Source organism: Triplophysa dalaica, chromosome 8, assembly GCF_015846415.1.
Source record: "Triplophysa dalaica isolate WHDGS20190420 chromosome 8, ASM1584641v1, whole genome shotgun sequence".
In the NCBI taxonomy this organism is placed as follows: domain Eukaryota; kingdom Metazoa; phylum Chordata; class Actinopteri; order Cypriniformes; family Nemacheilidae; genus Triplophysa; species Triplophysa dalaica.
Window position 1 is genome coordinate 7,379,560 of NC_079549.1, and position 13,366 is coordinate 7,392,925.

The 13,366-nt window shown below is 41.4% G+C and overlaps 1 protein-coding gene across 1 annotated transcript; it reads right to left on the bottom strand.

Moving 5' to 3' along the window:
- Positions 1–438: 438 nt before the first annotated feature.
- On the bottom strand, positions 439–10,530 carry LOC130427554 (uncharacterized). The gene is made up of 3 exons (XM_056755081.1): positions 10,358–10,530; positions 8,456–10,263; positions 439–7,795 (listed from the first exon to the last, which is right to left on the bottom strand). Exons 1-2 carry the CDS (start codon positions 10,528–10,530, stop codon positions 9,333–9,335), a joined length of 1,104 nt encoding a protein of 367 aa, XP_056611059.1. The 3' UTR covers positions 439–7,795; positions 8,456–9,332.
- Between the last annotated feature and the right edge of the window lie 2,836 nt (positions 10,531–13,366).

Here is a 13,366-nt window from a genome sequence, read left to right on the forward strand (position 1 = left end):
ACTTCACATTACTAACTAATACAGAACAAAGAACCGCACTGTGGTCTGAGAAACCTGCAAACCTGCTTCGGTCTACTTTATCGTGTCAGTACAATTAAAATCTCCAACTAAAACTAAAAAATCATCTGGATTTAGTCTTTTCAGAGTTGTGTTGATTAAATTTAAAAACAAAACTCCACTGTTAGGAGCATAAATATTTATAAACACCATAACAGTTTTTTCAAATTTAAAAGTAACTTTTAAAAAACGACCTTTTTCAATTTCAACAAATTCATAAGATACTGGAGTCACATTTTTAGAAAATAAAATTGCAACACCTCCACTAATACTCAACTCAACTCAACTTTATTTATATAGCGCTTTTTACAATTTTCATTGTTACAAAGCAGCTGTACATGAGACACATTTAATATAAGTATGAATTCTAAAGCAGCCCCCCCGGCCAGGCAGATAGTGCAAAACAATATGCAAACGGTGGTGAGGAACCCAAAACTCCCATCGAGAAAAAAAACCTCAGGGGAACCCAGGCCCAACCACGGGATTCCAGTTCCCCTCTGGCAAAAGCTGCTGCCTCTGCACAAGCTCAACAGTGCTTGCACAACAAGGCTTAGTAAAAATATAAAAATTAAGGATTAAAGATTATCATTAACAATCTAATAGCATTTGAAATGTTGTAGGAAAAACAAAGTTGTCGCGTCCTTTATCCAGCTCTATCCTCTTAGCACTTGTCAGGTCACCCCTTCCCATTCTCAGCTCTGCCATCAGGTCTGGGCATGAACTGCATCCTGCGGTAACCTTGGAACAAAGAGACAAGACTGGCTGAGAGTAGAGTACTGTTCTGCACTCTTTGATGCAACAAGTACATCATTTGTTGTTGGATGTGTTCCTGGTTCCGGTTGATCTAAATAATGCAGCCTAAATCCTCTGAGGATTAATATTATGGAGGTGTAGTGTATGCAAGATTAAAAAGATGAGTCTTTAGTCTAGATTTAAACTGACAGAGTGTGTCTGCCTCCCGGACCGTGCAGGGAAGAATATTCCAAAGTTTAGGCGCTAGATAAGAAAAGGATCTACCACCTGCACTTGATTTTGAAATTCTAGGTATTACCAACTGACAGGACCCCTTAGAGCGTAATGTACGTGGAGGTCTGTAATACAATAGAAGTTCATTCAAATACTGCGGCGCTAGACCATGTAGGGCTTTATAGGTAATAAGCAAGATCTTAAAGTTAATGCGATGCTTTATAGGTAACCAGTGCAACAGAACCGGGGTTATATGCTCATACTTTTTTGTACGAGTAAGAACTCGAGCTGCCGCGTTTTGAACCAGTTGCAGTTTTTGTAATAGGCCCGCAGGGCAACCACCTAGAAGTGCATTACAGTAATCTAGTCTTGATGTCATGAATGCATGAATTAATTTCTCTGCATCTGACACTGACAGCATATGACGTAATTTAGATATATTCTTAAAATGGAAAAATGCAATTTTACAGGTGTTTGCGACATGGCTTTCAAATGAGAGAGTACTGTCGAATACAACGCCAAGATTCTTAGCTGATGACGAGGATTTTATGGAGCATCCGTCAATCGTTAAGCAGTATTCTTGGTTGTTACGCATAGCAGTTTTCGGTCCAGTAAGTAACACTTCTGTTTTGTCCGAGTTTAGTAGTAAAAAATTGTTACTCATCAACATTTTTAAGTCAACTATGCAATCCTTTATTCGATGAAACTGCTGGGTTTCATGAGGCATCGAGGAAATATAAAGTTGAGTATCATCAGCATAACAGTGAAAGCTAATTCCGTGTCGCTTTATTATATCTCCTAGAGGTAGCATGTATAATGCGAAGAGCAGGGGTCCCAAGACTGAGCCCTGTGGTACACCGTACTGGAATTGTGATTTGCGGGACACCTCATTGTTTATTGCTACAAATTGAAAACGGTCGGATAAATAAGACTTAAACCATTTCAATGCTATTCCGTTAATGCCTACGTAATTTTCGAGTCTATGTAGAAGTATGCTGTGGTCAATGGTGTCAAATGCAGCACTGAGGTCTAGCAGCACCAATAACGAAATACAGCCACGGTCAGACGCTAAAAGCAGATCATTTGTAACTCTGATCAAAGCAGTCTCTGTACTGTGACATGCTCGAAATCCAGACTGGAATTCATCATTAATGTCATTCCTTTGGAGGAAGGAGCATAATTGAGTTGAAACTACTTTTTCCAGAACTTTAGATATAAAAGGTAAATTCGATATAGGCCTGTAATTCCCTAGTTCTTTAGGGTCGAGTTTTTTTTTTTTAAAAGGGGCCTTATAACAGCCACCTTAAATGCTTTAGGCACATGTCCTAATGTCAGAGATGAGTTAATAATACTAAGAAGAGGATCTATAATTTCTGGGAGCATTTCTTTCAGTAGTTTTGTAGGTATAGGGTCTAGCATGCATGTTGATGATTTAGATGATCTAATGATTTTAGACAGTTCATCGTGATCTACTGTAGAAAATAATTGCAATTTCTCCTTAGGGGTGCTGTAGTTAGTTTGTTCAGCGGATTTCACTACAGGTTGCATTGTTATAATTTTTTCTCTTATATCTTGGATTTTACTCGTGAAGTAGTTCATAAATTCATCACTGTTATGCTGATAATCAGAATCTGACGTCGATGACGACTTATTTTTTGTTAATTTAGCCACGGTGTTAAATAAGAACCTAGGGTTGTGATGGTTTTCCTCTATTAGTGTTGAAAAGTAGGGGGATCTAGACGTTTTTATTGCATTCCTGTAATTTCGAGTACTATCCTTCCATGCTATATGAAATACCTCTAAATTCGTTTTCTTAAAGTTGCGCTCCATTTTACGGGATGCTTTTTTAGAGTCTGAGTGTGTTCATTATACCACGGTGTTGGGCTGCTATTTTTAATTTTCTTTAAACGCAGGGGAGCAACTGTGTCTAATATTTCCGAGAAAGTAGAGTTAAAATTTTCAATAGTAGTGTCAAAATCGTCAACGTTTTTACTCATGCTAGATATTTTAGACAATTCAGGCAGATTATCGAGAAACGCATCTTTGGTTGAAGTTGAAGTAATCGTTCTACCATATTTGTAGCAAGGAGTTTGATTTGCAGCCGTAGGCCATTGAAGCAAACATAATATCAGATAATGATCCGAAATATCTTCACTCTGCTGAACGATTTTAACATCGTCCACATTTATACCATAAGAAAGTATTAAATCTAAAGTATGATTACGAAGGTGAGTGGGTCCTGACACATGTTGACTAACGCCCATGGAGTTAAGAGTGTCTTTGAAAGCCAGTCCCAAGGCATCTGTATCATTGTCTACATGGATATTAAAGTCACCGACGACAAGGACTCTATCTGCGGCCAGTACTAGTTCTGATAAGAACCCACCAAAATCTTTAATAAAATCTGTGTGGTGCCCTGGAGGCCTATATACAATAGCTAGAATACATTTTAAAAATGTTTTGTCCTTAGTATTAGGTGTCGATACGTGAAGTACCATGACTTCAAAAGAATTGTATTTAAAATTAGACTTCTGAGAGGTAATAAAAGAATTCTTGTAAAGTGCAGCGACACCTCCCCCTCTACCTTTTAGACGAGGCTCGTGTTTATAGTAATAATCATGGGGAACGGATTCATTTAGAGTAATAAAATCATCTGGCTTTAGCCATGTTTCTGTCAAACAAAGCATGTCTATTTTATGATCGGTTATCAAATCGTTAACAAAAAGTGCTTTATTTGAGAGAGATCTAATATTAAGCAATCCGAGTCGTAACAGCTGATTATCTGTATTTTGTTCATGTTTGATTTGTTTAACGTTTATTAAATTACTTTCAAGAGGTTTACGCAATATCTTATGTTTGCTAATCCGGGGGACAGACACAGTCTCTATTTTATGTTGTTTGTAAGAAGGGATTATTACATGTTGTATATTTTGTGTATTCTGTAACGCGAGACGGCAAGCAGACAGTTGGTTAAGCCATTCTGTCTCCTTCCTGACCTGGGCCCTAGGTAGTCAGACTTTAGCATTATTAAGACTGTGTGCCAAATTTCTAGAGAGGAGGGAAACCCCATCCCAGGAGGGATGGAGACCATCTCGTTTCAACAGGTCAGGTCTGCCCTCAAAACTCTTCCAGTTATTTATAAAATCTATGTTATTCTGCAGGCACCACTCAGACAACCAGCCATTTAGTGATGATAATCTGCTATAAATCTCATCACCACGGTAAGCAGTAAGGGGGCCAGAGAATATTACAGTGTCTGACATCGTTTTTGCGAGCTCACACACCTCTTTAATATTATCTTTAGTGATCTCCGATTGACGGAGTCTAACATCATTTGTGCCGACATGAATAACAATCTTACTGTATTTACGATTAGCCTTAGCCAGCACATTTAAATTTGATTTGATGTCAGGCGCTCTGGCTCCCGGTAAACATTTGACTATGGTGGCTGGTGTCTCTATGTTAACGTTCCGGACAATAGAATCACCGATCACTAGGGCACTTTCAGCAGGTTTCTCAGTCGGTGCGTCACTGAGCAGGGCAAACCTGTTCGAGACTTTAATCGGAACGGTTGAGTGATGTTTTGTCCTGCGACTATGCCGTCTCACCGTCACAAAGTTTCCCAGCTGCAGGGGATTTTCAACCGGAACCGAGCTGTGTGCGCTAACATTGCTCGCATCCGAAGAGTTTTCTACAGTCCTAACACTCTTACTATCCTCAAATATAGATTGGATGCGAGACTCTAATTCTAAGATCTTCTCCGTCAGCCTAACTACTTCCCTGCATTTATCACATGTAAAACCCTCGCCGCTGACAGAGAAGGCTAAACTAAACATATGACATGAGGTGCAAGTAACAACAATAGGAATAGAAGCCATAACTCACCGGGTATGAAGTGCAATCCTAACTTACCAAGGTTGCTTGATGAGTCTTAGTATATACGCTTAAAAAGAGAAACAGTTAGCACACAAGACAAATAGGGGGAGATGATATTCCACACTGTAAACAGAAGGCAAGCTAACACGCTAATATGCTAGCGGCGTTACGCTTCAATTAATATAGATTTAGAAAATAAAGTTATAAATAATTCGGCAACGACAATGATAGGTAACTATAGTAAAATACACTAATATTTAGACCAGGAACAAATGTGATGTGAAGCAAGTGTCAGAGGATACAAACTAGCCGCCGGCAGCCTTGCAATCAGGTGTGCAACAGGTGTCAGTCCCTTACAGGAGCAGTCCGTCTTAACTTTAGATCTGTGATCCTAATAGAGGATTTATGACTAAAAAAAAGTTGACCTCCCCAATCTCTTTTCCAGTCTACCTCATTTCTTTGATCACTATGCGTTTCTTGTATAAACATGACATCAACAGACTTCGGCTGTATACACTCAAACAGAACATCATCCTTTTACGAACTTCTCTAGCTCCATTTAAATTTAAAGTTCCAATTTTTAGTTGACTCATAGTTTTATTTAAGTTCAACAAGAAACAAAGATGGGAAAAAACAGAGATTGTGCATATGGTAAAAAAAACTAAAATAAGGATTTAAACCATTGCATTCTTCTCATCTCTATGAATTTGTTTTTTTAACTTGTTTACAAATTTCCGTAAACGGTACACCTCGAGATCAGCCCCTTCTTTCATCAAATATCTGGTGTCCTTCACGAACTGTGCACGATTAGAAAAATAATCCTCAATCTGCACACCTTTTAGCCCTTTAGTTTCCTGCAGAAAAACACAAATGTCTTCGGCTTTATACAAAACATTTATGGTTTCATTTTGAGAACAAGCAGAAAACTCTGAACACACAGAAGCGCTAGAATCAGAATCATCGTCATCCGAAGCTAAGATTACCTCTTCAGCGTCACCTTTTTTGACTTGTTTACTGGTTTTATCGTTTCGATTCTTTTTTCTTTTAATTGGGAGTTTTGAAAGCTGATTCAATTTCCAATTCACAGTCATTCAATCTCAAGTCTTCCTTTACAGTGTCTCTATCTTGTTCTACAAAAGCAGAAAATACTGTCCTGCTCAACCCAACCGCGTTCTCTACCGCCACAGACTCTTCCACAACCCCTCCATCATCCACAGGAAAACCAGACCCTGGTGTCCCTGCGCTGTTCACCCCCGTGAGCGGCTCGTCTAGCGGCGCGTTACCCGCAGCTACACGGCTTTCGGCCTCCAGCAACGCGGCCGCGGGTACAGCAGTTTCAGCCACAGCGCTCGCGCTCCCCGCTTGATCTGCTTTAATCTGTTCTGCGTTCTTATTCACTTTATCAGGGCAGTTACGACTAAGATGCCCAATCTTCCCACAACCAAAATATTTGATCGTAGTATCAGATGATGCGAAGACAACATAATCAAAGGAATCTATTTTAAATTTAAAGACCAAGTTAAGTTCATCCTCGCCATCCTTCAGAATCATAAACACCTGTCTCCTAAAAGACACGAGATGTTAAACTAAAGGTGATTTACATCCAAGCAGAATTTTTTTGATGGGGGAAACTATCTTTCCATATCTTGACAATTCCTGCACCATTATCTCGTCTTTCACAAAAGGAGGGACATTTGAAATCATTATTTTCTTGGCGGGAGTACTCAGAGGAAACACCGGCGTGAGTGAACCTTTAATTACGACACCATTTTGTACTATTTTATTCGCCTTCTCAAAAGTTCTAAAAAAAAACACAAACGCATTCATTCGCGAGGCGGACACAATGTTTTCATGACCCACAACATCTCCTACAGCCAAACAAACATCTTCCACGTTAGCGTTTGAATCAATTTTTACTCCATGAAGCCGAGATTTAAATTTTCAAAAGCCATTGTGTTTGGAGTCGCCATGCTTCCCATCAAAAATGCTGGAAGCAGACTATCCTCACAAGAAAATACTAAATACCTCAAATAAAGAAAAACACAAATATAACACTTACAAGGAAAAAAGTTTGAAAAAAGCACACTCACCATGCTCCGCCCACTCACTCCCAGCATGAGAGAGAGAGAGAGCATGGGCATGGGCATGGCAGAAATTTCTGAACATCTTTAAAAATAATCTTTAACAAAGAGGTACAAACTTAACGCAGCTATTCTATAAATAGAATGGATACTTGCAAGCTCTGTGCTGGACCAATATCCATATGCGCTTGGAGTGTGGGAAAGCTCAATACCCAAAGAATATGGTCCAAAGAATATGGTCCTTCTGAAAGTTGAAGGCCTCGTGACCGTGTGATTCATCGAGAAGTCCATTTTTCCTTCTCCAGATAGAGAGAAATTACTCCACCTCCCTCACCGCCCTCCGAGTTTCAATCAACCAATCTGAGTTGAGCAGTGAAGAGGTTCTTTGTCCACTCAACAGCTAATTTGCATCTTTATGACCTCCTAGCAACTTTACAAAATATCAGTCCAAATAATTACATAAGAAGTGTAAGGTATTCTATGGTCACACAATATATATAAACAATGAGGAATTGTAAAGAGAAACATTTAGATATAAAAAATGGACAGGTTTAAATTGCATCAAGTCATGATTCATTCGGATGTACGAATACAAACAAAGCCTGAATTAAACTTGTATATCTAACAGTTACAGACTATTTAAAATGGTTAAAGCGCCAACACATAACCTAGACATTTAGATACATTTATAGAAAAGGACAGTTTAATCACTTACGTTCGTATTTGTCAGAGAAGTTTCTCTGGTTAGCCTCAGATGTTAAGTTATAGGTGAGCCAGAGAGACTTCTCACCTCCAGCTTAGGAGCCGTAAATATCCTACAGAGAAACCAAAGGGTTATCCAAACTCTCAGTGAGATAGCAAACCTAAAACCATTCTTTCAATGATTCGGACCACTTGGCTTATGCCAAATACTCTACATCATACATTTAATCTTTTACAGCGGTGTCCCTTAAGGCTCTGTTTTTGGCCCTGTTTTATTTATTATTTCTTTATTACCCCTTGGCCACATTTTTAGGAAATAGGGCATTAGTTTTCACTGCTATGCTGACAACATCCAGCTCTAAGTCTCTTCTAAGCCAAATTCTAACATTCAATCTTACTCTCTTTTCGATTGCTTAGAAGAGATAAATTCCTGGTTTACATGTAATTTTCTTAAGCTGAATACCGACAAAACAGAGATTCTCCTTGTTGGAACCAAATCTAATTTGTCAAAATCCAATAGTTTTTCACTTTCAGTTGATAATTCTATAAGTTGCGCATCTACTCAGGTTAAATATCTGGGTGTTGTCCTCAATAGTACCTTATCCTTTGAAAAGCACGAATATAATATAACTCGGTCTGCATATTTTCACTTGCGGAACATCAGCCGTCTCCGTCCATTTCTCACACCAAATCCTACAGTTATTCTTGTACAAGCTTTAGTTTGTAATCAGCAGGTGTCAGTAGAATGGGGGAGGAACGCAAGAGCGTCTCACCGTACTGCTCTTCCCAGGGTTATATCACTCCTGTTCTTCACCATCTTCTCTGGGTTCCTGTTCATAACACTGCGCCACCACATCTTCGTGATTTGCTCCATATCTATACCCCGAAGCGTAATCTCAGATCTTCTTCATCTGTTTCCCTCGTTGTACCTTCTATTCGTTTAGCCACTATGCGATCAAGGGCATTGAGTTATGCTGTTCCTTATCTTTGGAATTCTCTTCGACAATCTATGAGAGAATGTGACTGCCATATTACTTATAAATGACGTCTTTAAACCTATTTGTTTTAAATAGTTTACTGTTTAATTGTTATACTTTTGGTTTTGTTGTTGTCTTCTTCACCATGTTTTAATTTCATTATTTTATTGTACTGTGTCCTTGAGTGCCCTGAGAGACACCTTAAAAATAAAATGTAGTATTATTATTATTAAAATGGTTGAAAAATCAGATAACCAATGGCAAATGCCACGGCACACTTAGGTCGACGACCCTTGGAAAGAAATTTTATGTTCTGGCATGTCCGTGGTGGGGCAAAGAGGCAGATGTGGCCCATCAGGGAAGCACTCGTCACACAACACTATTTGTGTTTTTAAAATATATTAATCAATCATTATTCATCATTATCTTTATTTAATTGATGATTTAAGCATGATTAACACCAACCTATTCTGATACAGAAAGTAGAGAATAATTCATGATTTAAGTCTCTAATGAATGCTTAGGCTCTCTCTTCCTGCTAGGTCAAATATGACTGTGAAAAAAGACTTCTCATCATGTTTGAAAACTTCTACTGTTAACACACACTCTACTATTGAGGAGGTTGTGTATGTGTGATTGTATTGTTTCAGGAAAGTGAGAAAGATTTGAAAATCTATAGGACTATATGTGCTGTCTCATGACTCAAGAAGTGTTTGAGGACTGGATTCCGGCTGGACGGGGCTTGACGGCGGACTGGATTCCGGGTGGACAGGGCTGGACGCCGGACTGGATTCCGGCTGGACAGTGCTTGACGCCGGAGTGGATTCCGGCTGGACAGTGCTTGACGCCGGACTGGATTCCGGCTGGACAGGGCTTGACGCCGGACTGGATTTCGGCTGGACAGGGCATGACGCCGAACTGGATTCCGGCTGGACAGGGCATGACGCCCTGGGCATGACGCATGACGCGGCTGGAAAACTGGCTGGGCAGCGTTCGGTGCCGGTTGCTGGACCGGGCTTGATGCCGGTTGCTGGACCGGGCTTGGTGCCGGTTGCTGGACCGGGCTTGGTGCCGGTTGCTGGAGAGAATCTGCGGCCGGACTGGCCACTCGGACCGTCACATCCCCATGGCGCCCCCCCAAAAAATATTTGGGGTTTGACACCACCTCCGGACTCGGGACCTCCGGACTCGGGACCTCCGGACTCGGGACCTCCGGACTCGGGACCTCCGGACTCGGGACCTCCGGACTCGGGACCTCCGGACTCGGGACCTCCGGACTCGGGACCTCCGGAACTGGGTCCCCCAGGACTCGAGCCGCCCTCCGGAGTTTCTTTCTCCTGGATCTGCTCACAGGGGGTATGGCCGGCTGCAGAGAATCGGTGGAAGACACGGTTAGCTCCGTGTTCGAGGAGTCAGACGGGGAGTCCCACGACTCCCTCCGTTGACGCCGTCTTTGGAGACTGGTGGATGGGGGAGAGGGAGAAGGGTGTGGGGAGAGACCCACGATCCCAATCTGAAGGGTACGGCCCTCTGGAATCGAGACTAGCCCCGTGGGAAAATGCACTCTGGATTGCTCTCTGGACCACTCAGGATTCCAGCAAGGTCTGGACAGTGTCCGCAAATCCCAGGGGCTTCAGCTGGCGCATCTCAGCGGGTCCTAGGGGCTCATCGAGGCAGCTATTAAAAATTACCTTTAACTCAGCTTCGTTGAACCCCGAGGACCGCGCTGAAGCCAGGAAGTCCAAGGCAAAGTTCGTTATGAACCTCCCCTGCTGCCTGAGGCCAAACAACACGTGGGCTTGGTGGCCTCTTGTTGCAGCAATCTCCCATTCGTCCGTTCTACCTGCTCGGTTCCTTTTGGGCTGGTTCATTCTGTCACGGATCACTTGGCAATAGAACCCAAGTGCAGGCAGGGATAGGACAAGACGAGATGGTAGGGGTAACACGGGTATTTATTGAACAAAACAAGAAACAAAACAAAGACCCACGATGGGGTAAAACCAAACAAACAGAATACGGGTACGAGACTAACTAACACAATACTGAACTTAACAACACTTGATATAAACTAAACCAAAACACTTACTAAGACGAGGGAACAGGAACAAGGTAACAAGACACAGGAACAACGGCTTAGCATAGAGCTACAGGTACACTGAACAGAATACAGGCAAGGTAAGACGTACAATGAACCAGCACAGGACAATGAACACGAGGATGTTTTAAAGGGAGACAAATCAAGAGGAAACAGGTGCAGGGGACAAACTAATTAACACAAACTAGGAAACAGGAGGGTAGGAACGATGACGCAGACCCGAGAGAGAGTGTGGTGGCAAATAGGCGCCATGTGTGTCTCTCCCACATGAAACAGAGGATCCTATATGATTCCACCTCTAGACCAAGAAATGCATGACAAGGAGAGGTGGAATCATGACACGAGGGATTTATATAGATCCATATGTTAGCAATCTCGCAGGATGGTCAGAGGGAATAAAACCGCAAATTGATATTCCCAATCCGAGGGAAGGTGTGTATGGTATTGGCAAAGGGCATGGTAAATGAAGGTTGGGGAGACCCAATGTGGGATTATCAATACATGAGTAAAGCTTATGTCATATGGAAAGACATGAAAAAGGTTTGGGACCAGGGTCCGGAAAACAAAAAATTATTGCGTATGTTGCAAAGCAAAACCGGTGGCCATTCGAAAAGCTGCCGGGATACTCTGTCCCTTGCCAAAACCAGACTTCTCCCTCTGCACCTTCACTGTCGATAAAACCCAAAGCTTCCGCAAAACCTAACACTACAGGTCAAGAACAAACAGACAATATAAAACAGCCTAAAAAAACGGTGAAACAATTAATTGATAATAAATCTGACCCAACTACAAACCCTCAAAATTCAATGGTTTGGGTAAGAGCTGGAAACACGCTAAATGATAGACCGTTAAGAATGTCTGATATGGAAGCAATTTGTAAAAGTTTTTACAAACTCTTACAAAATATGCACATTTTACAGGTAGAGATTTCCGAGCGGTGTTGTTAAGAACACTCGAGAAAGATGTAACGGAAGAAATGCTGATTGAAAAATGTCCCGCATTATCAATTGAAAATGATAAAATCACAAACAGCGGTACGGCTGCAAACCCACATGAGTTGTTTTGGGAAACTTCTGCAAATGTTGAAATATTTTTTAGACAGCTAAGAGTGTTTCTTGATGAACGTCTAGGGAGTCAACACGACTTATCTTTTGCAGCAGGCACTAAGCAGGCAGCGAAAGAATCAGCTGCTAAATTTTTTGTGCGTTTTAAGAAAGCGTGGATTGAAGATTTTAAATTGCCATTAAATAATGACATAAAGCCTCTGTTTGTTAACACTCTGTTAAATAACATGAATCCTAAACAAGTAAAAGTTGAGAATGCTATGTTTACAGGCTATCCAGAAAAGAGGAACACTGAACACACTTCTGTAAATCCGCAGGTCTATGATCCTAGCCAAAGGAACAAGTCTGAAATAATATGCCTTCATTGCGGCAAGAGGGGCCATTACAAATGAGAGTGCAGACATTTGCGCAAGTTTGAGTCACCCCAGCCGACTTCTGGTGACACACACACACAACAGCACACACCACAGGCAGACATGAAAACAAGAGTGCTTCATACCCAACCCAGTGGCACTCAAACCAAGCATAGGGATGCCCGCAGAGTGATGTCAGTTCTGATTTATGTATGATGACCTTAACATTCTCGAATAATGGGGAGGATTTGCCTTGCTTTCTCCTCATGATAAATGGGCAGCCTCAAACCTTTCTGCTTGATACAGGCGCAGATGCTTCGTCTATGACTTCTAACAGTTATGAGGGTCCCATAACTAATCAAATTATTCACTCTGTGGGACTGATATGGTGCATAAATTAGGCATGGATATTAAATTTACTGATCACAAGGTTGTTTTTTCTTTTCTGTCTAGTTTACAGGCATCCGTCGATCCTTTGCCTACAAGTGGACTGATAGGCGGCTCAAGGGCATCTGCCTCCGGTGGCAGATTGCCTACAGTGGAAGCGTGCCTACAGGGGTGGACTACATGATTAACCCTTTGTTATGGTCTCAGTTCAGGGATGATACGGGTTTCATTGACATGGAACCTTACAGGGATAAACTTAGAACAAACAAACCTGTCTACATTAAACAATACCCTTTGTCTAAAGATAAGGAAGAAGGTTTTAAACATTTGATTGAAAATTTTGTCAAGCAGGGTGTCCTGGAACAAACACATTCACCATATAACACACCAATTAATCCTGTTGTGAAAGCTGATGGGAAAACTTGGAGATTAACTCAAGATGTAAGAGCAGTCAATCAGTTAATCATACCATTCGCACCAATTGTGCCTGATGTTTTGACTGTTATGAATTCAGTGCCACATTCGCACAAGTATTTTACAGTAATAGATTTGTGTGCAGCTTTTTTCTCTGTACCTGTACACCCAGATACTCAGCCTTTGTTAGCTTTTACATTTAAAGGACAGCAAAATTTGTGGAAACGCCTTGCACAGGGCTACGTAGACTCACCCACTGTCTTTTCTGCAGCAGTGCACAGAACTTTGGCCAAAATGACTGATCTGCCTTCATCAGTTTGTGTTCTTCAGTTTGCGGATGACATCCTCGTGTGGGGGGAGACGGAGGAGGACTGTGAAAAAGCATCTGTAATTG

Bases quoted from the DNA above. Each gene is read 5' to 3' on its own strand.
- LOC130427554 (XM_056755081.1), bottom strand. From the start codon at position 10,530: ATGAACCAGCCCAAAAGGAACCGAGCAGGTAGAACGGACGAATGGGAG. The intron at 10,264-10,357 runs GTTAAAGGTAAT...GACACTGTCCAG, and splicing joins TCGGGGTTCAACGAAGCTGA to ACCTTGCTGGAATCCTGAGT.